The following is a 24,455-nucleotide window of genomic DNA, read 5'->3' as shown; positions in this document are numbered from 1 at the left end:
ACCAGAACTATACACATTATTCCAAATGCAGCCTAACTAAAGTTTTTATACAACTGGAACATAACTTTCCAACTTTTATATTCGATGCCCTGGCCGATGAAGGCAAGCATGCCATACGCCTTCTTGACCACCTTATCTACCTGTGTTGCCACTTTCAGGGATCCCACTCTATGTTAATGCTCCTAAGGGTTCAGCCATTTGGTGTATAATTCGCACCTGAATTTAATGTTCCAAAATGCATCACTTTGTATTTGTCTGGATTAAACTCCATCTGCCATTTCTCTGCCCAAGTCTGCAATCTTTCTATATCTTATTAGATCCTTTGACAATCCTTGTCACTATCTGCAACTCTGTCAATGTTTATGTCATCTGCAAACTTACTAATCAAACCACCTACATATTCCTCCAGATCATTTATTTATATGATAAACAACAAAGGTCCCAACACTAATCCCTGTGGAACACCATTAGTTACTAATTTCCATTCTGAAAAGCACCCTTCCACTGCTACCCTCTATCTTTCTATGACCAAACCAGTTCTGTATCCATCTAGCCAGTCAAGATCCCAAGGGACTTTACCTTTTGTACCTGCCTGATGTGAGAAGCTTTGTCAAATGCCTTCCTAAAGTAATGTTTGCAACTGCTTTTTAAAAACGGGAATCAGGCAAATGCAACATGCTACAGGCACACAGGTGGATATAACCCATCAGGGAGAGGGACATTCCTGGGCACTGCCCTCTGGCAGCTGGGGGGTGGGGGGGGGCAGAGGCAGTGCAAGGGCAATGTTTGGGGCTCCCCTCTGGGGAACTCCTTTGAGGGAGGGGTCGGTTCCTATTACTGGTTCAGGGGCGGGACGGGGGTGGTCTCCACTTGCCTATGGGGATGGGGTTTCTGTGTTGTCGAACTGAGCTCAGTGCACCCTTTACAAATTCTCATCTGCTGGCTTTTTCTGGACCTACTCTCCACCAGCACTGCAGCCTGGGCTACAACTCAAGAATTCTTCTGCACAGGTTGCTGGATTATCTGGCGAGAAAACCCAGCTAGACAGCCTACAAGTTGCATGCCAGTTTTTCAGCCTTAGCCAAAACTCTGTATAGAAAATGGAAGATTCTGCCCATAGATGTTGGAACATAAAGGTGAATTTCCATCCAGGCTCTGACTATTAAAGTTTAAAATATATTTATTAGTGTCATAAATAGGCTTACATTAACACTGCAATGAAATTACTATGTAAATCCCCTAATCGTCACACTCCGGCACCTGTTCGGGTATACTGAGGGAGAACTTAGCATGACCAATGCACCTAACCAGCACGTCTTTAGGACTATGAGAGTAAATCGGAGCACCTGGAGGAAACCCACACAGACATGGAGAGAATGTGCAGAGTCCACACAGACAGTGACTCAAGCTAGGAATCGAATCCGGGTACCTGGCACTGTGGGACAACAGTGTTAACCACTGTACCATTGTGACGCCCATAGCATCAGCACTTATGCCTTCCTCCTTGGTTTTTAACGGATACAGACTGGTGCTGAAAGAAAAATTGTACTTACCAATGATTTTCAAATCAAAACTCACAGTGTCTTCTCCACACTTGCATGTATAAGTGCCTTCATCCTCTTTTTTTGTAGTTGGAATAAGAAGCCTATGTTGCTTTCCCTTGCTTTCTGTTATAAACTTTTTTGTTTGCTTGATTTCTTTATCATCTTTGTACCAGTGTACTTTGGTATTGGTGTCAACAGTCTCAATTAAGAACTCTGTTTTCTCTCCAAACACAGTAGTAATAGTACGTTTCACTTTCTCCTTGTTCAAAAATCGAGAAGTCTCTGATGTGGGGAAAAATATTGGTAAACAAGGGTACTTTAACTTTTTTTATTTGCAATATGTGATTAAAGAACTAATGCCAGATCAAAACAATATAGGAGAATATATATTCCCTAGAAAAGATAATTCCAGTACCTACTCTGTAGGAATTAATCAAAAAAGCTGAAAAACATTTGATCTAATATGAATATTAAAACATTACTTAGCATTGAAAAGAAACAGTTATCTCTCTCAATTACTAGAGATGGGATTTTCTCATCCCACCCGCTGCAAGAAGTGGGTGGGACAGAAAATTTGGCGGCCCATTTAAAGGTCCATTGAGCTTTGACAAAAAGTCATCTGGACTCGAAAGGTTAGCTCTTTTCTCTCCTTATAGATGCTGCCAGACCTGAGATTTTTCAGCATTTTCTCTCTTGGTTTCAGATTCCAGCATCCATAGTAATTTGCTTTTATTTAAAGGTCCAGTGACTTCGATTGGGAATTTCTGGAGCAGACACAGTCTTAAAATCCCACCCTAGCTAAACACACAAGATAAAATACTTACAGGTTTAATTTATGGTAAATGGGATCATTTTAGCCACAACAATAGAAAAGGTGCCTCTGAATTAAAGAGTGAAAAACAATTTAAAGTGCATTTATTAGTCATAAGTAAGGCTTATGTTAACACTGCAGTGAAATTACCCTAGCTGCCACACAATGACACCTGTTCAGGTGAATGCATGTCTTTCAGACTGTGGGAGGAAACAGGAGCACCCAGAGTAAATCCATGCAGACACAGGGAGAGCGTGCAAATTCCACAGACAGTGACCCAAGCCAGGAATTGAACCCAAGTTGCTGGAGCTGTGAGGCAGCAGTGCTAACAACTGTGCCACCGCACCGTCCCAATTAGACAGGGCTCTTCGTCCTGACTGAGTATGAGTGTTGCTTATTGGATATTACATGTGGGTGTTTCAAAAAGAAATCAAACTGGTCTTAACCTTTGCATTCCAGACATTTGAGACACTAACTGTCTGGGTTCCCACATGGAGAATTGCAAGTACACTCACAGCTTTTTGAAGAAAACATATCCCTAAATGAGAGGAGAAGCTGAAAGAATACTAAGGAAAAGGAGATTGGAAATTGCAGTAACATTGTCCATAATTTCTCAATCTTCTTTTGACTCCAGGATGGTTTCAGAAAGCTAAAAATTGTAAATGTTACACACCTGTTCAAAATAGAGTATAAAGATAAGTCCAGCAACTACAAGCCAACTTCAATGAAAATTCTGGAAACAATAATCTGGGACAAAACTAATAGTTACATTGGCTGGAATTTTGGAACCCTTCATGTGGCAGATCTTCTGGGTGGAGCAAATCTGAACTGGAGCTCCCCAGGGGTCAGTATTAAGCCCCTTTAACTTCCTAGTATACATTAATTGCCTAGACTTTGATGTTCAGGGCAAAATTTTTAAAATTGCTAATGATATAAAACTTGGAAGCATTGTGAATTATAAGGAGGATAGTGTAGAACTTCAAAGGGACACAGACAAGTTGGTGGAATGGGTGGACAAATGGCAGGTGAAGTTCAATTCAAGGAAATGTGAAACAATTAATTTTTATAGGAAGAATATGGGCAGACAACATTACTTTTTTTAAAAATTACATTTACTGATAAATGCTTAGCATCATACACACCCTTTACATAGAGCTGAAATGACATTTTATTGCCATCACAAACACATTCGTAAATCCCAGCATCTTCTAAAGTTACATTGTTGACCTTCAAGATGCGGCGCTGATCCAAAGTTTGAAATTCATACTTCTTACTAGACTTGATCTCCTTGCCATCTTTTGTCCAGGTTACTTTTGCAGCTCTATCAGAAATCTCAGCAACAAACTGAGCTGTACCTTTCTGTGAAACAGAAATAACTTCCTTTTCTGCTGACTTGTTTCTGAAATTCACTGGCGCCACTGGCAATGCTGTTAAAAAAAAAGCACATCTTTTAGTTTTGCTTTGTTGTCAAATAGGAGGCAGAGAGTGGGGGTTAATGGGTGCTATTCGGATTGGCGGATGGTGACTAGTGGAGTGCCCCAGGGGTCGGTGCTGGGCCTCAGCTATTTACCATTTATATAGATGATCTGGAGGAGGGAACCGAGTGTATGGTGTCAAAATTTGCTGATGACACCAAGATTGGTGGAACGGCAAATTGTGCGGAGAGTGTGGAGAGTCTGCAGAAGGATCTAGATAGGCTGGGCGAACAGGCCAGGAACTGGCAAATGGAATTTAATGTTGGCAAGTGCGAGGTGGTCCACTTTGGTAGGAATAATGGTAGGAAGGACTATTACTTACGTGGCGAAAAACTGCAGCAGGCGACGGTGCAGAGGGACCTCGGGGTCCTTGTGCATGAGTCGCAAAACCCCAGCCTGCAGGTGCAGCAGGTGGTCAGGAAGGCAAATGGGATGCTGGCCTTCATAGCAAGGGGGATTGAATATAAAAGTAGGGAGGTCTTACTGCAGCTGTATAGGCATTGGTGAGGCCGCAGCTGGAGTACTGTGTGCAGTTTTGGTCGCCGCACTTACGCAAGGATATTTTGGCCTTGGAGGGACTGCAGAGGAGGTTTACTAGGCTGATACCGGAGTTGAGGGGGTTGAGCTATGAGGAGAGGCTGAATAAACTAGGCTTGTACTCGTTAGAGTTTAGAAGAATGAGGGGAGATCTCATTGAGACATATAAGATGATGAATGGATGGATAGGATAGAGGTGGAGAAACTCTTCCCGCTCAGAAAGGACAGTAGGACTAGGGGGCACAGCCTCAAGATAAAGGGGGCGCGGTTTAGAACAGAGTTGAGGAGGAACTTCTTCACTCAAAGGGTGGTGAATCTCTGGAATTCTCTGCCCGTTGAAGTGGTGGAGGCTGCCTTGCTAAATATTTTTGGCGTTCAGCGAAATTTCCATTCACTGCAGTGGGACTGGAGAAGCCCAGCCACAGGCGACATCAGAGATTTCCAGCCAACATCTTTCCAGACTGTTCTACAATCAGCTACAATCAGTCAATTCAAGCTTTTCAATTTAACTCCAGAAATGAATTTAGTTCCCAATTCAAAGCTAACTATGTATATAAAGCCATAACAAAGTCAATAACATTTTAGATGTTACAGATAGGGATAGTTAAAAAGGCAATTATATATGTATTCAAAACATTGGTTCAACCAGTTAGTGCTGCATTCAGTTTTGAGAACCCCATTACCAAAAGCACATTAAAGCTTTTTTAAAAAATTGAGAATGCAACCTTACCGGCTTGCCGCGCCGGTCAATCAGCGTGGTGAGCACAGTGGTTAGCACTGCTGCCTTACAACGTCAGGGACCGGGGTTCAATTCCGGCCTCGGGTCATTGTCTGCGTGGAGTTTACACATTTTTCCCGTGCCTGCAAGGCATTTCCTCCAGGTGCTTCAGTTTCCTCCACAGTCTAAAGATATGTGGGTTAGGTTGATTGACCATACTAAATTGCCCATTAGTGTCAGGGGGATTAGCAGGGTAAATGTGCGGGATTATGGGGATAGGGCCTGGGTGGCATTGTTGTCAATGCAGATTCAATGGGCCAAATGGCCTCCTCCTGCAATGTAGGGATGCTATGATTCTATTCTAAGATAGTGGGCGAGGACAAAACTCCAATTTGCACCCATATCCCCCGGCAATGTTTTGCCAGCAAGATGTGGTTTTGTGCCCAGAAAGCGCATGAAGCCTATTCACTTTGGTAGGAATAACAGATGTGTTGAGTATAGGGCTAACGGGAGGACTTTGAATAGTGTGGATGAACAGAGGGATCTAGGTGTATGTGTACATAGATCCCTGAAAGTTGGGAATCAAGTAGATAGGGTTGTTAAGAAGGCATACGGTGTCTTGGCGTTTATTGGTAGGGGGATTGAATTTAGGAGTCGCAGCGTCATGTTGCAACTGTACACAACTCTGGTGCGGCCGCACTTGGAGTACTGTGTGCAGTTCTGGTCCCCACATTACAGGAAGGATGTGGAGGCTTTGGAGAGGGTGCAGAGGAGGTTTACCAGGATGTTGCCTGGTATGGAGGGGAGGTCCTATGAGGAGAGACTGAGGGATTTGGGGTTGTTTTCGCTGGAAAGAAGGCGGCTAAGAGGGGATCTTATTGAAACATATAAGATGATTAGAGGTTTAGGTAGGGTGGACAAGTGATAGCCTTTTTCCTCAGATGGAGAAAGCTAGCACGGGGGGCATGGCTTTAAATTAAGGGGGGGTAGTTATAGGACAGATGTCAGGGGTAGGTTCTTTACCCAGAGGGTGGTGAGGGATTGGAATGCCCTGCCTGCTGCGGTTGTAAATGCGCCTAGTTTGGGGGAGTTTAAGAGATCCGTGGATAGGTTTATGGACGAAAAGGGATTGGTTTAGGTTAGTGGGTCATTGTTTTTTAACTGGTCGGCGCAACATCGTGGGCCGAAGGGCCTGTTCTGCGCTGTAATGTTCTATGTTCTATGTTCTATTCGCACAGGATTTACATAACGTTAAGTTATGTAAAGCAAGTCCCGGTCCAGCTGCTCTTGCCTTGGCAGTGTCATGCTGGCGAGAATCACTACTGCTCTGCAGTAGCGGAGACCAGGCTTCACGGCCATGCTGGGGGGATCAGAGGCCATTGAAACCCTTGGGTGGTCAGTGGCATGACCATGAGTGGCCATCAAATAGTGCCAGCCTGGCAGTGCCCACCTAGCAACCTGGCAGTGCCCTACTCGGCACTATAAGTGCCGGGGCAATGTCAAGGGGGTGTAGCGTAAGTGGGAATGTGGCTTGAACGGGGGTGGGTCTATGGCAATGGGAGTATATGCACAATGACGGGGGGGGGGTGGTAATGCAGGAGGAAGTTCTGCAAAGGAGGGAAGGGAACATAGAACTTAGAACATTACAGCGCAGTACAGGCCCTTCGGCCCTCGATGTTGTGTCGACCAGTGGAACCAATCTAATGACCCTCTAACCTAAACTATTCCAATGTTATCCATATGCCTATCCAATGACCATTTGAACGCCCTTAAGGTTGGCGAGTTCACAATTGGCACAATTGCTCTGAGTAAAGAACCTACCTCTGACATTCATCCTATAATTACCACCCCTTAATTTAAAGCTATGTCCCCTCATGTTAGCCATCACCATCCGAGGTAAAAGGCTCTCACTGTCCATCCTATCCAATCCTTTGATCATCTTGTATGCCTCAATTAGGTCACCTCGTAACCTTCTTCTCTCTAATGAAAATAACCTCAAGTCCCTCAGCCTTTCCTCATAAGACCTTCCCACCATACCAGGCAACATCCTGGTAAACCTCCTCTGCACCCTTTCCAATGCCTCCATATCTTTCTTATAATGCGGTGACCAGAACTGTACGCAATACTCCAAGTGTGGCCGCATCAGAGTTTTGTACAGTTGTAACATGACCTCACGGCTCCGAAATTCAATCCCTCTACCAATAAAAGCTAACACACGGTACGCCTTCTTAACAACCTTATCAACCTGGGTGCCAACTTTCAGGGAGCTATGCACATGTACGCCGAGATCTCTCTGCTCTTTAACACTACTAAGAGTCCTTCCATTAGCCCTATATTCTGTACTCCTGTTATTCTTACAAAAGTGAATCACCTCACACTTTTCCGTATTAAACTCCATTTGCCACCTCTCAGCCCAGCTCTGCAGCTTATCTATGTCCCTCTGCAAATTGTAACGCCCAAAACAGATCCTTGAAGTACACCACTTAGAACTGAACTCCAGGTTGAATATTTCCCATCAACCACCACCCTCTGTCTTCTATTAGCTAGCCAATTCCTGATCCAAACTGCTAAATCTCCCCCAATCCCATGCATCTGCATTTTCTGCAGCAGCCTACCATGGGGAACCTTATCAAAGGCTTTACTAAAATCCATATACACCACGTCAACTGCCTTACCCTTATCCACCTCTTTGGTCACCTTTTCAAAATTCTGTGCGAAATCTGCACATTCTCCCCATGTTTGCATGGGTTTCCTCTGGGTGCTCTGGTTTCCTCCCAACTCCAAAAGATGTGCTGGTTAGGTGAACTGGCCATGCTAATTTCTCCCTCAGTGTACACAAACAGGCGCTGGGTCTGGCAACTACAGGATTTTCACAGTAGCTTCACTGCAGTGTTAATGTAAACCTACTTGAGACACTAATAAATAATCTTTTAAAAACTTTAAATATTAACATTGCAATGAAGTTACTGTGAAAATCCCCTAGGGCAAGGGGGGAGCCCTGCCCATGGTGGGTTCAACAAGAGAGGGCATGCATGGGGACCATGACAGGGGGAAAGGAGGGCATGTCAAGGGTCTGCCAGGTGGCTTATCAGGAGGGTCCTGATGCCCCAGTGTCAATGACCCATATTTGTGTGTAAGGGTAGCAATACCGCTGATGATGGTGAGGTGAGGGGGGCAACATTCATGTCCATGGGGAGAGTTGGATGGGAGGAGGACTCCCAGTTCACTGTCAGATTGGGACACACTGCATGGTGGCACCTGAGCGCTCTGAAGGAAGCTTCCCCAGCGAGAGGGAGAAACCAAATCTTTTTTAAACTGCACAAGCATCCTCTTGGCTGTTTCCTCACAAAAAAAACAATAACAGCATGCTCATAATATAACCTGTAATGTAATGCAGATACTGGCTTACCAATTATGTATTTCTTTTGCGTGCAAACATAATACTGTCATGTCTTGAGAACTCTGGAATGTTTATATACTTCCCAAATAGTAGTCTCCATTGGTACACAAATATAGCATTGGCTTGTGCACTGAACAGGACCAGCATACTTACAAAAAGTTCTACACCCTTGAATTAGGGTAGAAATTGATCAAGGCCAAATATTTATTGAGCAAACAATAACAGTTTAATAAGCACCCAAGAATCAACTGCAATACTCACCTTTCACCTTTAACTTAGCAGTGCTTTCAGCATTACTTGCTACAAATTTCACTTCAATGTCATTATCCAAAGACCTCACTTGTTTAATTATTAGTGTGTGTGTATTTTTAGTTCTCTGAATGATGTAATTCTCATCGCTTTGTATAGCTTTTTCATTTATGAACCACATCCCCGGAGCAACTGTAGATAGTTCAACAAAGAAAGTAGCATCTTCACCTGCTGAAGCTACAACATCTTGCAACGGCTTCTCAATGGAAGCTTTTGGTTCTGTCAGAAGAAAATAAGTAATTAAATGTCAGCTATTTCATTAAAAAAAATTAACTTGTTGAATTAAGAACCTTAGCTAAAGGACCAAATAATAAACTACTCATATTATTAATAATTAATAATGATACATGCCCAAATCCTTTACTGTATCAAGATTTGAAAACTTTACTGGTTCCATTTTGTTTCAATCAATATTTTAATGAATTTTCCGTTTGAACATAATATGAAAAAGGCCAAATCCTTCACATCACTTAAGTAATTTATTTTTAAATGATGTCACCTGAGAAAATATTATAAACAGAGGTGATTCCTGCAAGCAGTGGCAAAAAGGAACACACATAACATAAATAGAAGGGGCCCTTACAGATTGGTCAGATCAAAGACTGAATGCAGCACCTTTTAGCAAGTTGATAACTCCATTGTTTGCATGCAACAATCTTACAGCAATTAATTTCTGTAGGGTCAACCCAGAATGACACTTTACTTCTTTTCAATGGACATATCAGAGGTATCCCTGTTGGGATTTCCAGAGTGTTAGGAGATATAAGTTGTTTTAAGTAAATTACAGCTCTGACAAAGGGTCATCTAGACTCGAAACATTGGTTCTATTCACTCCCCACAGATGCTGTCAGACCTGCTGAATTTTTCCAGCATTTTCTGGTTTTATTCAGTAAATTATATTTGTATTTGTGTGTGTTGTGCATAATCTACAATTTTAGGCTTAATATATACTTTTGCAGTTGTGTATTAAGGAGATTTCAGTTTGTTTCACTTTAAAATATGCCTGTGTTTTAAATATGTTTTTACGACCCTAAAACAAATATGGTACAAAGTTGGCGTATCTTTAAGAAAGGTTTTTATTAATCATGATCTCTAGAGCACTCACAGCTTCAGTGTTTCTCACTGCTGCTGAGGTATCTGCCAGATGTCCTTTCAATGCTCCTTAAATGGGGGCCTTAAGTAGATTCTAAAATTAATTTTATAACCCTGCAAAAACTGGCTCGCAGATCAGGTGACAGAAACTCTTTCATTTGCAATTCTGTGCTGCAGGTTTTTTTTAGAGAGCTGGAAAAAAGTCTTTCTCTCTGTTTTATTTGGAAACCCTGCTGTTTACTGAAAACAAGGTCTTGCCTGCCTGGAGTAGAAAATCTGCTATTGGTGGCTTAACCAGGGTCTACCTGGGGTTCTGGGAAGCAGATCTGATTATAAACTGTTCTGAATGTGTCAAAAGGACTTTTAGAATTTATGAGACTAAGAGTTTTCAATTCTCTAACCAAAGGTCTCAATTCCAGTATCACGTGAACATTAGACTTTGCTGTGTTAAAGTTAGTTAAAGGGTTTTGTCTATAGAAGGTTTTGGCTTGATTGGAACATCTTAGATATATTTGTAAAGGGTCATTCATTATCGTGGTTGCTTTTGTTGTAATTAGTAAAAGTTATTGCTAATTTTCATTCCATACATGTTAACTATATTCTGAATTAAACTTTGTTTGATAAAGCCTCGCTAGTGGGTCATTTGAATCATACCTGAAGTGAAACATATCGTGCTTATCGTAGCCAAATTCAAGAAGATAAACTTGTGAACCAGACAGGCTCCATAAAACACTTCGGAGTTCCTGATCTGAACAATAACAGTATAAAAAATCTGAATTGCAAGGGGCCCCACACAGAAAAGCAACATCAGTTTAAGTTCAGTTGGAAAGAGGTGACCCTGAAGAAGCAGCATTCTAATGAAACTTCCAGAACAATACAAAGGGAAAGGAAGCAAGTCGCAAAAGCTAAAAAACAAGAAGATCCAAAAACCAGGGAATGGGGCAGCAGAAAGTTCCAGGAAGTCAAAACAGTTCAGTGAATGGTGAGACACTGATAAAGACTCCAAAAAGATAAGCTGCAGGAAGCAGGTATGAAGCAAAATGAGCTTGTAAAGGCCAGTGATCGAATGTGACCCAAAGGTTGGTGACACCTTAATAAGACCTATGAAGGGGTGGTGTTCTATTGGCACAGCTAGGTATCTCAGACAGTGTGTAAAAGCCAAAGCTTAAATGTGTGTGCCAATCCAGAACGGAGTGACATAAGAGAGGTTGAAACTCTGGAGGTGGATCCTTGGTGAAGACATCAGAGGGAAAGCGACCTTTGGGAGAAGACTCTAAGGTATTTTCTTGAAGAGTAGAGATTAGACTCCCCCTTGTGAAAGACACAGTTCCAATGAGACAGCTGATTCACAGTGTGACAAGCATCTCGGGGGAAATTGAAAGAAGTAAAAGTTGTTTTGATTGCCATCTGTCACTTGGCTTCAGAGTGTGGAATGTCTGATCACGTTTCAGCTATTGGTTCATACAGATTGTATACTTACTGAGAATATTAGAGTCACATGTGTAATCCTCTCAAACTATATATGTCTATAAAGGTATAGTTGAGGTGAAGCAGTCACATATTATAGTTCACCTTCTCTTCTTTAATAAATACTTTACTCTTTTTGTTAGAAATTCATCTGTTGACTGCAGTGACTGTTCAATAGCCATCTTCCACATATCTGAACAAAAAACAGTTAGGATCTATCCAGCTGGGTCTCACCTTGGAATTTGACTTGTCCAGTAGTAGTATCAGCTGGGTTTAATAACAAGAGCAACCTGCACACATCCTCAGTCATGTTCCACAATTGCTTCCATGTTGTAAGGGAAGATCAGTGGAAGGTCTTCCCTTTCCAACTTACTAAAAATATGCTGAACAAGGCAAAATGTTAGGGACATCCACCCTTTTTTGTCAGCCAAAGTGACAAGATGTGGAGAAAAAACATAAGAACAGGAGTAGGCCATCTGGCCCCTCAAGCCTGCTCCACCATTCAACAAGATCATGGCTGATCTTTTTGTGGACTCAGCTCCACTTACCCGCACACCATAACCCTTAATTCTTTTACTGTTCAAAAATGTATCTATCCTTGCCTTAAAAACATTCAATGAGGTAGCCTCAACTGCTTCACAGGGCAGGGAATTCCACAGATTCACAATCCTTGGTGTGAAGAAGTTCGTCCTCAACTTAGTCCTAAATCTGCTTCCCCTTACTTTGAGTCTATGCCTCAACGGCTTCACTGGGCAGGGAATTCCACAGATTCACAACCCTTTGTGCGAAGAAGTTCCTCCTCAACTCAGTCCTAAATCTGCTTCCTCTTATTTTGAGGCTATGCCCCCTTGTTCTAAATTCACCCGCCAGTGGAAACAACTTCCCTGCTTCTATCTTATGCATTTCCTTCATAAGCTCATATGTTTCTATAAGATCTCCCGTCATTCTTCTGAATTCCAATGAGCATAGCCCCAGTCTACTCAGTCTCTCCTCATAAGCCAACCATCTCAACTCTGGAATCAACCTATTGAATCTCCTCTGCACCCCCTCCAGTGCCAGTATATCCTTTCTCAAGTAAGGAGACCAAAACTGTACAGAGTACTCCAGGTGTGGCCGCATCAGCACCTTATACAGCTGCAACATAACCTCGCTGTTTTTAAACTCCATCCCTCTAACAATGAAGGACAAAATTCCAATTGCCTTCTTAATTACCTGCTGCACCTGCAAACCAACTCCTTGAGATTCCTGCACAAGGACACCCAGGTCCCTCTGCACAGCAGCATGCTGCAATTTTTTCTACCATTTAAATAATAATCCATTTTGCTGTTATTCCTACCAAAATGGATGACTTCACATTTACCAACATTGTATTCCATCTGCCAGACCCTCGCCCATTCACTTAAGATTATCGATATCCTTCTGCAGACTTTCAGCATCCTCTGCACACTTTGCTCTTCCACCCATCTTAGTGTCATCTGCGAATTTTGACACACTACACTTGGTCCCCAACTCCAAATCATCTATGTAAATCGTAAACAATTGCGGTCCCAACACTGATCCCTGAGGCACACCACTAGTCACTGATCGCCAACCCATAAAACACCCATTTACTGGGCAGGGAATTTGCTTTCTGTTAGTTAACCAATCCTTTATCCATGTTAATACATTACCTGTAACACTGTGCATCTTTATCTTACGTAGCAGTCTTTGGTGCAGCATTTTGTCAAATGCCTTCTGGAAATCCAGATACACAACATCCGCAGGTTCCCCACTGTCCACTGCACATGTAATGTTCTCAAAGAATTCCACCAAATTAGTCAAACATGACCTGCCCTTCATGAACCCATGCTGTGTCTTACCAATGGGACAATTTATATCGAGATGTCTTGCTATTTCTCCCTTGATGATAGATTCAAGAATTTTCCCTACTATAGAAGTTAAGCTAACTGGCCTATAGTTACCTGCCTTTTGTCTACCTCCTTTTTTAAACTTTAGTATCACATTTGCAACAGTTGGAGAGTTCTACACCAGTTTTCTCACCAGAACTGACACTTTGCCAAATCTCATAAAATTCCACTTTGTGTGCGTACAATGTGATCATCAACAAAGATTTTTCACTGTACCAATTTTCATTTTCCATTAACTTGGAAAACATAGCCATGATTTTAATCAGTAAAATTGACAATTAGACAAGGAAATAAGTCTCCAAATAAAATTTGAACTATCATTCTCTCAAATTCAGTGAAAAATTACCTGCAAATTTGCTACAAGGCCATTTTTGTGCTGCCAATTTAGAACAATTTTACCACCACCCCCCACCACAACCCAAAGGGTATAGTGAAAATCATGAACTTAAAGAAATTCATATTAGTAAAGAAATATTACTGGAGAGTTGGATGGGGTCAAAAGATGACATCCCCTGGACCTAATGGTCTCCATTCTAGGTTTTTAAAAAAGGAGCTACCAGAAATAGTGAATGCACTGATTTTGTTCAAATCCCTCAGATTGCAGAATGTTTCCAGTGAATTGACAGGTAGCAAACATAAATTCAATATTCAAGAAGTGAAGAAGAGAGAAAACAGGGAACTATAGCCACCAAATCAAAAGCAAAATAATGCAGATGCTGGAAATCAGAAATAAAAATAGAAAATGTTGAAAAGAGTAAGCAAGTCTGACAGCATCCGTGAAGAGAGAAAGAAGTTAACATTTCAGTTTGGTGACCCTTTATCAAAACGTTAGGCCAGTTAGCCTGACTTTAGTAATAGGGAAATGCTAGAATCTATTGTTAGGAGCATGATAACAGATTACTTGCAAAATCGTAATTGGGCAGTTAACATATTTACAACCTATATCAATAACTTAGATAAGAGGACCGAGTGTAAAGTATCCAAGTCTGATAACAATGTAAAGTTAGATGGAAAAATAAATAGTGTGAAGGAGGCAATAAGGTTGCAAAGGGGTATAGAGTTTAAATGGTAGGTGGAATATAGTGTGGTGAAGCGTGAAGTTTGTCATTTTTTGTAGGATAAATAAATAATTGTTTTTGAATAAGAGACTGGGAAATGTTTGCATTCAGGGGGACCTGGGTGTGTTTATTAGATACGAGACAAAGGGTGGGATTTTCCGGCCGCACGCGCCCCAAAACAGGAAATTCCCGCCTGAGGTGAATGGACCTTTCCATGGTCCTGTCCCATCCGCTACAATTCCCATAATTGGCAGGATGGTTTGAGGTTCTTCCTTCCAGGTTTGTTACCTCAACAGGTTTGAGGTTTTTGCTTCCAGTGTGGACAAGAACGAGGGCAGTGAGGTTGGTGAGCAAACTACACACGGTACAGTGATGCAGACACTGGACATAGGCAAAGAGAAGGTGAAAAGGAACGTAGTAGTAATTGGGGATAGTGTGGTTAAGGGTATTGACACTGTCCTTTGTCACAATGACAAAGTGCACAGAAGGGTGTGTTGTCTGCCTGGTGCTAGGGTCCAGGATGTCGCATCTGGGCTGCAGAGGAACCTGGAGTGGGAGGGTGAGAATCCGGTCGTTGTGATACATGTGGGTGCCAACGACGTAGGCAAAATGCGAACTGAGGATCTGGGGAGGGAGTTTGAAAAGCTGGGAATGGAATTAAAAAGCAGTACCGACAAGGTGGTTATCTCCTGACTACTGCCTGAACCAAGTGCAGACGGGCGTAGGGTTGATAAGATTAAGTAAGTGAATGGGTGGCTCAGGGATTGGTGTGGGAGGAATGGGTTTGAATTTATGGGGCATTGGCATCAGTATTGGGGAAGGTGGGACCTGTTCAGGTGGGATGGGGTTGGTCTGAACCGTGCTGGGACCAGAGTCCTGGCTAATCGTGTAAATAGGACTGTAGACAGGGCTTTAAACTAATTAGGGGGGGGGAGGGTGCAAGGGTAGGTGACAGTACGGGGTCTAAAGTAAAGGAGAGGGTGCAGGTAAGGGAGGAGTCCAAGGATGTCCCAATAATAAAAGGAGTAGGGGGCGTGAGTATGGTTGGTGGCGTTCTGGCAAATAGGGTACAGTTCGTGAAGGCTGGGATGAAGGCACTTTATCTGAATGCACGAAGCATTCGGAATAAAGTGGATGAGCTGGTGGCGCAGATCAGCACAAATGGATATGATCTGGTGGCCATTACAGAGTAAAAAGTCTGACATATATATGTGCTTTATATGCTCTGTCTGCGGCCAGAACTCTCCATTCACCTGATGAAGGGGCTAACCCCGAAAGCTTGTGAGTCTATTATCAAATAAATCGGTTGGACTAAAACCTGGTGTTGTCAGACTTTTTACTGTGTTTACGCCAGTCCAACGCCGGCATACCCACATCAAGGCCATTACAGAGACATGGCTGCAAGGTGACAGGGACTGGGAGCTGAATGTACAGCGGTATCAAGTGTTTAGGAAGGATAGGCGGGAGGAAAAAGCGGGGGCGTAGCTCTGCTGATTAAGGATAGCATCAGGGTGGTAGTAAGGGATGATATAGGAACCAAAGAGCAGAAAGTGGAATCGTTGTGGGTGGAGATTAGGAACATCAAAGGCAGGAAGACGCTGGTGGGTGTCGTTTATAGGCCCCGAATAATGATCTGGAGGTGGGGCGGGCTGTTAACGTGCAAATAAATGCGGCGTGCAGGAATGGAACAGCGATAATTATGGGGGATTTCAATCTATATATTGATTGATCGACCCATGTTGGACACGGTGGGCTTGAGGAGGAGTTCTTGGAATGCTGCCGGGATAGTTTCCTCAAACAATGTGTGCTGGAGCCGACGAGGGAGCGAGCTATCTTAGATCTGGTGTTATGTAATCAGGCGGGCAGAATTAGGGACCTTGTGGTGAAGGATCCTCTTGGGAACAGTGATCATTGTATGGTGGAGTTTCTGATGCAGATGGAGGAGGAGAAAATGGGTTCCTGGACATGTGTCCTTCGTTTGAACAGAGGGGAGTATGGTAGGATGAGAGAGAAATTGGCAAATGTTGATTGGGGGAGTGCGTTGGAAGGTAGGTCTGCTGAGGAACAGTGGAGGATCTTTAAGGAGATCGTTCTTGGTGCTCAGCAGAAATTTATTCCGATGGTTAAAAAGGATCGTAGGAGGAGAGATAATCAGCCGCGGATAACGAAGGAGGTGAAGGAAAGTGTTAAATTAAAAGCGGATGCGTTTAGAGTTGCTAAGAGTAGTGGGCGAGAAGACGATTGGGAGAGGTTTAAATGTCAAAAAAGAATGACAAAGAAGTTGATAAAGAAGGGTAGGATAAACTATGAAGCTGGGCTAGCGCTTAATATAAAAAAGGATAGCAAGAGTTTTTATAAATATATAAAAAGGAAGAGGCTGACTAGGGTGAACGTTGGACCCTTAGAGGATGAGAGGGGGGATTTAGTGGTAGGGGATGGAGAAATGGCTGGGGCCCTGAATAACTTTTTTGTTTCGGTCTTCACGGAGGAGGACGTGAATAATTTGCCGGGTGTTAGCGATGGAAAGATGGTAGGGGTGGAGGGCCTGAATGACATTTTTGTTACTAGAGAGGCGGTGCTCGACAGACTGGAGGGACTCATTGTGGACGAGTCCCCAGGACCGGATGGAATGCATCCGAGGGTTCTGAAGGAAATGGCGGAGGTGATAGTGGATGCCTTGGTGATTATTTTCCAAACGTCGCTGGATTCCGGGGAAGTGCCGGAAGATTGGAAAACGGCTAATGTTACGCCGTTGTTTAAGAAGGGTGGCAGGCAAAAGGCGGGGAATTATAGGCCGGTTAGTTTAACGTCTGTGGTAGGAAAAATGTTAGAATCCGTGATCAAGGAGAAAATAGCGAGGCATCTTGAGGAGAATTGTTTGGTAGAGCAGACGCAGCACGGTTTCGTTAAAGGGAAGTCGTGTCTGACGAATTTATTGGAGTTCTATGAGGATGTGTCTAGGGCGGTGGATAGAGGAGAGCCGGTGGATGTGGTCTTTCTTGATTTTCAGAAGGCATTTGACAAGGTGCCTCACAAGAGGTTATTACAGAAGGTCAAGGGGCATGGAGTTGAGGGTAGGGTGTTAGCGTGGATAGAGGATTGGCTGTCAAATAGGAGGCAGAGAGTGGGGGTTAATGGGTGCTATTCGGATTGGCGGTTGGTGACTAGTGGAGTGCCCCAGGGGTCGGTGCTGGGGCCTCAGCTATTTACCATTTATACAGATGATCTTGAGGAGGGAATCAAGTGTATGGTGTCAAAATTTGCTGATGACACCAAGATTGGTGGAACGGCAAATTGTGCGGAGGGTGTGGAGAGTCTGCAGAAGGATCTAGATAGGCTGGGCGAATGGGCCAGGAAATGGCAAATGGAATTTAATGTTGGCAAATGTGAGGTTGTCCACTTTGGTAGGAATAATGGTAGGAAGGACTATTACTTACGTGGCGAAAAACTGCAGCATGCGACGGTGCAGAGGGACCTCGGGGTCCTTGTGCATGAGCCGTAAAAACCCAGCCTGCAGGTGCAGCAGGTGGTCAGGAAGGCAAATGGGATGCTGGCCTTCATAGCAAGGGGGATTGAATATAAAAGTAGGGAGGTCTTGCTGCAGCTGTATAGGGCACTGGTGAGGCCGCAGCTGGAGTACTGTGTGCAGTTTTGGTCGCCGCACTTACGCAAGGATATTTTGGCCTTGGAGGGAGTGCAGAGGAGGTTTACTAAGCTGATACCAGAGTTGAGGGGGTTGAACTATGAGGAGAGGTTGAATAAACTAGGCTTGTACTCGTTAAGAGTTTAGAAGAATGAGGGGAGATCTCATTGAGACGTATAAGATGTTGAATGGGATGGATAGGATAGAGGTGGAGAGGCTCTTCCCGCTCAGAAAGGACAGTAGGACTAGAGGGCACAGCCTCAAGATAAAGGGGGCGCGGTTTAGAACAGAGTTGAGGAGGAACTTCTTCACTCAAAGGGTGGTGAATCTCTGGAATTCTCTGCCCGTTAAGTGGTGGAGGCTGCCTCGCTCAATATTTTTAAGACGCGGGTTGATAGGTTTTTGATAGGCAAGGGGATTAAGGGTTATGGGGAGAGGGCGGGAATGTGGAACTGAGCCACGACAGATCAGCCATGACCTTATTGAATGGCGGGGCAGGCTCGAGGGGCTATATGGCCTACTCCTGCTCCTATTTCTTATGTTCTTATGTTCTTATGGGAAAATTCCACCCCAAATGTTTTAATCTAAAAGAAAGGCAGCTCTGAAGGAGAGAGTCAAATGGCATATTAAAATCAATAAGGTAAAGGTAGTGCTGACTATCACTTCAAAGTAAAACAGGAAAGCAGGAACTGCAGAAAAACAAGGGATAGAACTTAACTCCTGCAATGGAAGTCTTGCCCACAGGTTGGAGGAGGTGGGAACCCTGTGTCACTTCTCTCAAGGAAGTCTGACACAATTACAAGATTAACAGGCAGTTACCTGGACAGCATTGGGTCTCCCACAGAATTTAATTTTCCATAGAAATTGAAGATATACAGGTTATAAACATTTACAAGGAGGACTTCCCATTAGTGTTTATAACCTGCATATTTCAGAATGCTTTTCCACATAGGATACTAGAAGCTAAAACATTAGAGTTCTGTGATGGGACAGAGTGATTGATATAGACAACAAATCATCCTAACTTTAGCCACATGAATTCTAGAATTATTTTAACTCTGAGAGTTAGACTTTTAACAGTCAAAAGGGAAGTCTAGCAGGTATCTGATGCAAAACATGCCAATCAGTAGAACAAAATTAAAGTTAATTTTTCAATTAAAGAACAAAAATAAGAGCAGAAATAAATGTCCAATGAACAGTAACAAAACAAAATAAACACAAAATAAGAGAAAATATTTTTTAAAGTTTGTAAAAACATTTTTGACTCACCAATATGAAATGTTCCTGGGACTTCTAGATATGTGCTCTGGGTAAAGTTGTTTACAGAACTAATTCTAAACTGATAATTGGCTCCTTCTAGCAAGCCACTCACTGTGAACTCTTGTGCCGTTATTTTGTCTGTAGTGTGACACCTTGTCCAGGTATTGCTTCTTACTTTCATTTTTTCAATTATGTATCCTGTGACAGGGGTAGGTGGCACATCTTGAGGGAGAGACCAGGCCAAAGTGATAGATGTTTCTGTTTTCTCTTTCACCACAGGGTTGACTGGGGGATGTGGAGGGACTTTCCGGGGAGCTAGAAAAAAGTACAAAGATATCCCAAGAGTTCTGTGAAAACTTGAAAAACAGATATAATTAAAAATATTTCTACTGTCTATGGAAATTCTCAAATCAACACTATTACAATAAATGTCTACCCTGGAAAATTAGATTTTTTTTCCAAGTGCTTATGATTCTCCATATAAAAGTGTACACAAATAATGGACATCCCCAACTAAGTAGATGCTACAATCTTAAAATCACAATTTCTTTTAAAAAAAATCTCAATTCATAGAAGACACTCAGTTTTGTTCAGATTGTTGAAGTTCAATTTTGCACTACTTCAGTCGTACAAATATTTTGCTACCATTAGTATCCAAAGCAAAGCAAGAGGGTTAAAAGTAATTTTGAAGGATCTTTCCTAGACTCTACTTCCTGCACCTATCTTCTCCCCCAACAAAAATTATTTAGTGTGGAAGGCCACTTGGAATATACAAATTCCAATGCAGAAGAAGGATCCCATTTGCAATTTTGATACATAAATAACCAGTGTGCTGTGTAATCTCTGTCCACTTATAATGGCATTCAGTAGCCTAGCCAGCAGTGCTAAAGGGACAGAAAATGGCTGCATAATGGCTACCCCAATCAGATCACTGCTGATTGCACATCGGGTAAACTCATAAATGGGCCTACGGACCCCCACCTCTGAACCAAATATCACACAGTCAACCTCAGAGAGGATAAAGAATCGCAAATATTTGAGCAAAAGGTGTCCATTTCATACTGCTATTAGGCAGTAACAACACAAGTAATATTTGCCTTTAACAGAATGCTGCTGTCAAGCCAAAAGGAAATTCTGTCTATCACACAAATTAGTAATGTAGGACATGTATTTAGCAGTGGTGAAATGCTAGGTATGAAGGCCATCTGTCCCAAATACTGGCAGGTGGATTGCATCACACAGCACATCCTTTCAGTTGTCTGCAATAGGCAAGGTACCCAGCCAGCCTATGCTTGCAATCCCTGAAATCGCCAAAGTCCAATATCAGACAGGGAAACTGGCATTTGGCAATGGTGGAATTTTAATCATATTGTGCGGAACATCATTAAAAAAAGCAAGAGGTATGGATTTTACACTGGATCGCTGATTTGCCTGCCCTGCTAATGATCTCAGGGCTTTAGTAATCTGGTGTCATATTTAGTGACATATTTATAGGCCGCCAGCTAGCATTCTCCAAGGGCTAGGAAGCCACTGGGCACTGATAAATGCCAAAGCTAGGAAACATGCTGCTTCCAAATTTAGTGACGCCTTTCTTGATTGCCTACCAGCCACAGTGGAGGACAGCCACAGTGTCCTTTACCACCACTCTGGGTGAAGACCAACAAGCAAGGTCACTGATCCAGCATGAGAGCTGGTGGCAATGGTTGTCAACACCAACACACTCCAAAAAAGGACAAACACCCAGTACAGCAACTGGATGAATTATCTCCTCCATTCTGCTAGGTTAAGACACTCTACTCATCATTCCTAACTCACACCACAAATCTATCACACATCAACGGAGATCTTACTCTTCTACATGTACCTTCATCTGCCCTGCAGATTGTTCCCTCATCCTGATCATGGTACCACTCACCACTCACACGTGCAGGCATCCTTATCATCTGGCCTTTCAGGCGTCCTGCTTATACCTCATCATCTGTCTTCATGCAGGACAAGCTGGCACATAACAAAGCTAGAAGTCCCAGATTGGGGGTGGAATGGTTTAGAACAAAGAACAAAGAACAACCCAGCACGGGAAACAGGCCCTTCGGCCCAACAAGCCCGCGCCGCCGCATCACCCTACACCTATTCTACCCTGCGTATCTACAAATAGAACCCCTGACTTAGCCAGATTCAGGGGAGAATAGTGTCAATTTGGTAAAACCAATTAGCCTAAGAGCACATCTTTGGGGTGTGGGAGGAAACCGGAGCACCCGGAGGACACCCACGCATCCACAGGGAGAATGCACAAACTCCCACAGACACAGGCCCAAATCCATGTATCTGCACAGCTAGCAGTGCTAGTCACCAAGCTGTTGCGGTGCCCGTCTACCGGTCCAGAATCAAGCACACACACCGACACAAAGTACTAGGCCACTCCCGGAACCTCCAAGAGCAGCCCACGCACGACCCACCGTGTGCATGCCCCTCGTTTGACAACGAGGTGGACCTCCCCTGCGGAATTAAAAGACAAAAACGTTAATCACAAGCCTGCCTTTCCGGTGTCTCCCGAGGTTCTAACCCTTATTTAATAACCCCTACCATAACCCTCCATCCTCAGTCTCCCCCCTCACCCTTAAATCATGTCCTCTTGTATTTGTAACCAATCTAGGGAGCAGTCTCTCACTATTGACTCTGTCTATTCCCTTCAGTATCTTATATACCTCTATCATGTCCCCCCTCAATCTCCGTCTTTCCAAGGAGAACAGTCCCAGTTTCTCCAACCTTTCCTTGTAACCCAGCCCCTCCATGCCAGGCAACATCCTGGTAAACCTCCTCTGCACCCTTTCCAGAGCCTCCATGTCCTTCCAGTAGTAAGGTGACCAGAACTGGACGCAGTACTACAAATGCGGTCTAACCAACGTTCTATACAACTGAAGCATTAGACGGCAGCTTTTAAACTCTATACCCCTTCCTATAAAGGCTAGCATTCCATAAGCCTTCCTGACAACATTCTCCACTTGTGTCGCAACCTTTGTGAACCTGCACTCCCAGGTCCATCTGTGTTTCTATACTCCTAATTTGTCTACCTTTAATCACATAGCTCCTCTCTACATTATTCCTTCCAAAATGCATCACCTCGCATTTGTCAGGATTAAATTCCATCTGCCACCTATCTGCCCAATGCACCAACCTATCTATATCCTGTTGTATCACCTCACAATCCACTTCGGTACCTGCCAACCCTGCCATCTTGGTGTCATCAGCAAACTTGCTGATCACACCACCTACGCTCTCTTCCAAGTCATTTATGTAGACTACAAAGAGGAGAGGTCCCAGTACTGAGCCCTGCAGCACACCACTGGTCACTGGCCTCCAGCCGGACAAAGTCCCCTCCACAACTGCCCTCTGTCTCCTATTACCCAGCCAGTTCTCAATCCACCTAGCTACCTGACCTCGTATCCCATGCGCCTTAACCTTTTCTACCAGCCTACCATGAGGGACTTTGTCAAACGCCTTACTGAAATCCATATAGATGACATCAACGGCTCTCCCATCGTCAACCGTTCTTGTCACCTCCTCAAAGAATTCCACCAGATTCGTAAGGCAAGACCTCCCTCTAACAAAGCCACGTTGCGTATCCCCAATCAGACCGCAACGCTCCAAATGCTCATACATCCTACCCCTAAGTACTTTTTCCATTAATTTCCCTACCACCGATGTCAAACTCACCGGCCTATAATTTCCAGGGTTATCCCTACTACCTTTTTTGAACAGCGGTACCACATTTGCTACCCTCCACTCTTCTGGGACCTCACCTGTGTCCAAAGAAGAGACAAAGATTTGCGCCAGAGGCCCAGCAATTTCATCTTTCACCTCCCTAAGCAGCCTGGGATAAATACCATCAGGCCCCGGAGCTTTATCCGTCCTTACGCTACCTAAAAGCCCTAGCACTTCCTCCTTCGTAATAGATATTTCCTGCAGCTGATCCTCAGCTCCCTCTAACAGACCGCACGATTCCGAACCCCTCTCCTTCGTGAATACGGACGCAAAGTATTCATTCAGGAGCTCCCCCATTCCCTCCGACTCAATACATATCTCCCCACTTTTGTCCCTAAGAGGACCAATTTTCCCTCTAACTACTCTCTTGCTCCTAATATAGGAATAAAATGCCTTCGGATTTTCCTTAATCCTACCAGCCAAAGCCATTTCATGCCCTCTCTTCGCCCTTCTAATTCCCCTTTTTAGCTCCCTCCTACTCTCTCTATATTCCTCCAGTGCACTCTCCGTACCCAGTTGTTTCGACCTAACATACGCCTCCCTCTTCTTCCTGACCAAGTCTTCAATACCCCCTGTAATCCACGGCTCTCTAATCCTACCTTTCCCATCCTTCCGCTTAACCGGAACATACCTCCCCTGCAACCATTTCATTTTGCCCTTAAAAGCCTCCCACTTGCCAACCGTGGACTTGCCAGCTAACAGTCCCTCCCAATCAGTGTCCTGCAGCTCCCTCCTAATCCTGCCATAGCTCGTCTTTCCCCAGTTCAGCACACTCCCGTTCGGCCAGCACTCGTCCCTTTCCATTTTTATCCTAAAGTAGACGGACTTGTGGTCACTATTAGCCACATGTTCGCCTACCTCTACCTCTCCCACCTGCCCCGGCTCATTACCCAACACTAAATCCAGTATAGCCCCTCCCCTAGTCGGACTAGTTACATACTGCTCTAGAGACCCTTCCAAAACACATTTCACAAACTCCTCTCCCTCCGTACCCCCAGCTCTAGGCCCCCTCCAATTCACTCCAGGAAGATTAAAGTCACCCACTACCACCACCCTATTCTTCCTGCACCTATCCAAAATGCCCCTGCAAATGCCTTCCTCCACTGACCTCGGGCTGTTGGGTGGCCTATAATACACCCCTAGCAACGTAATCTCTCCCTTTTTATTCCTCAACTCCACCCACAGTGACTCAATCCCTATCTCCTCTATATTGTCCTCCCTCTGCACTACTGTGATGTTTTCCTTGACTAACAGTGCCACCCCTCCACCTCTCTTCAACCCTCCTCTGTCACACCTAAAACACTTGTACCCAGGAACATTCAGCTGCCAGTCCTGCCCTTCCCTTAACCATGTCTCTGTTACAGCCACCACATCTAACTGCCTCACAAACATCAAGGCCCTAAGCTCATCCGTTTTCCCTGCCACACTCCTAGCATTGAAACAGACACAGTTCAACCCACAAGTGTCCTTCG

General features: G+C 43.8%; 1 protein-coding gene across 1 annotated transcript in view; it reads right to left on the bottom strand.

Moving 5' to 3' along the window:
- obscnb (obscurin, cytoskeletal calmodulin and titin-interacting RhoGEF b) overlaps positions 1-24,455 on the bottom strand; it is a 696,366-nt gene that overhangs the window by 614,856 nt on the left and 57,055 nt on the right. The window contains exons 5-8 of the mRNA XM_080214757.1: positions 19,231-19,536; positions 8,747-9,013; positions 3,498-3,782; positions 1,554-1,826 (exon numbers count right to left, since the gene is read on the bottom strand). Coding sequence (XP_080070883.1) covers positions 1,554-1,826; positions 3,498-3,782; positions 8,747-9,013; positions 19,231-19,536 — 1,131 coding nt within the window. The remainder of the gene's footprint in view (positions 1-1,553; positions 1,827-3,497; positions 3,783-8,746; positions 9,014-19,230; positions 19,537-24,455) is intronic.

The sequence above is a fragment of the Carcharhinus amblyrhynchos genome, chromosome 2 (assembly GCF_965287045.1).
Source record: "Carcharhinus amblyrhynchos chromosome 2, sCarAmb.v2.hapA, whole genome shotgun sequence".
NCBI classification, from domain to species: domain Eukaryota; kingdom Metazoa; phylum Chordata; class Chondrichthyes; order Carcharhiniformes; family Carcharhinidae; genus Carcharhinus; species Carcharhinus amblyrhynchos.
Note: the sequence above shows the minus strand (reverse complement) of the source record. Positions and strands in the feature narration are given on the sequence as shown.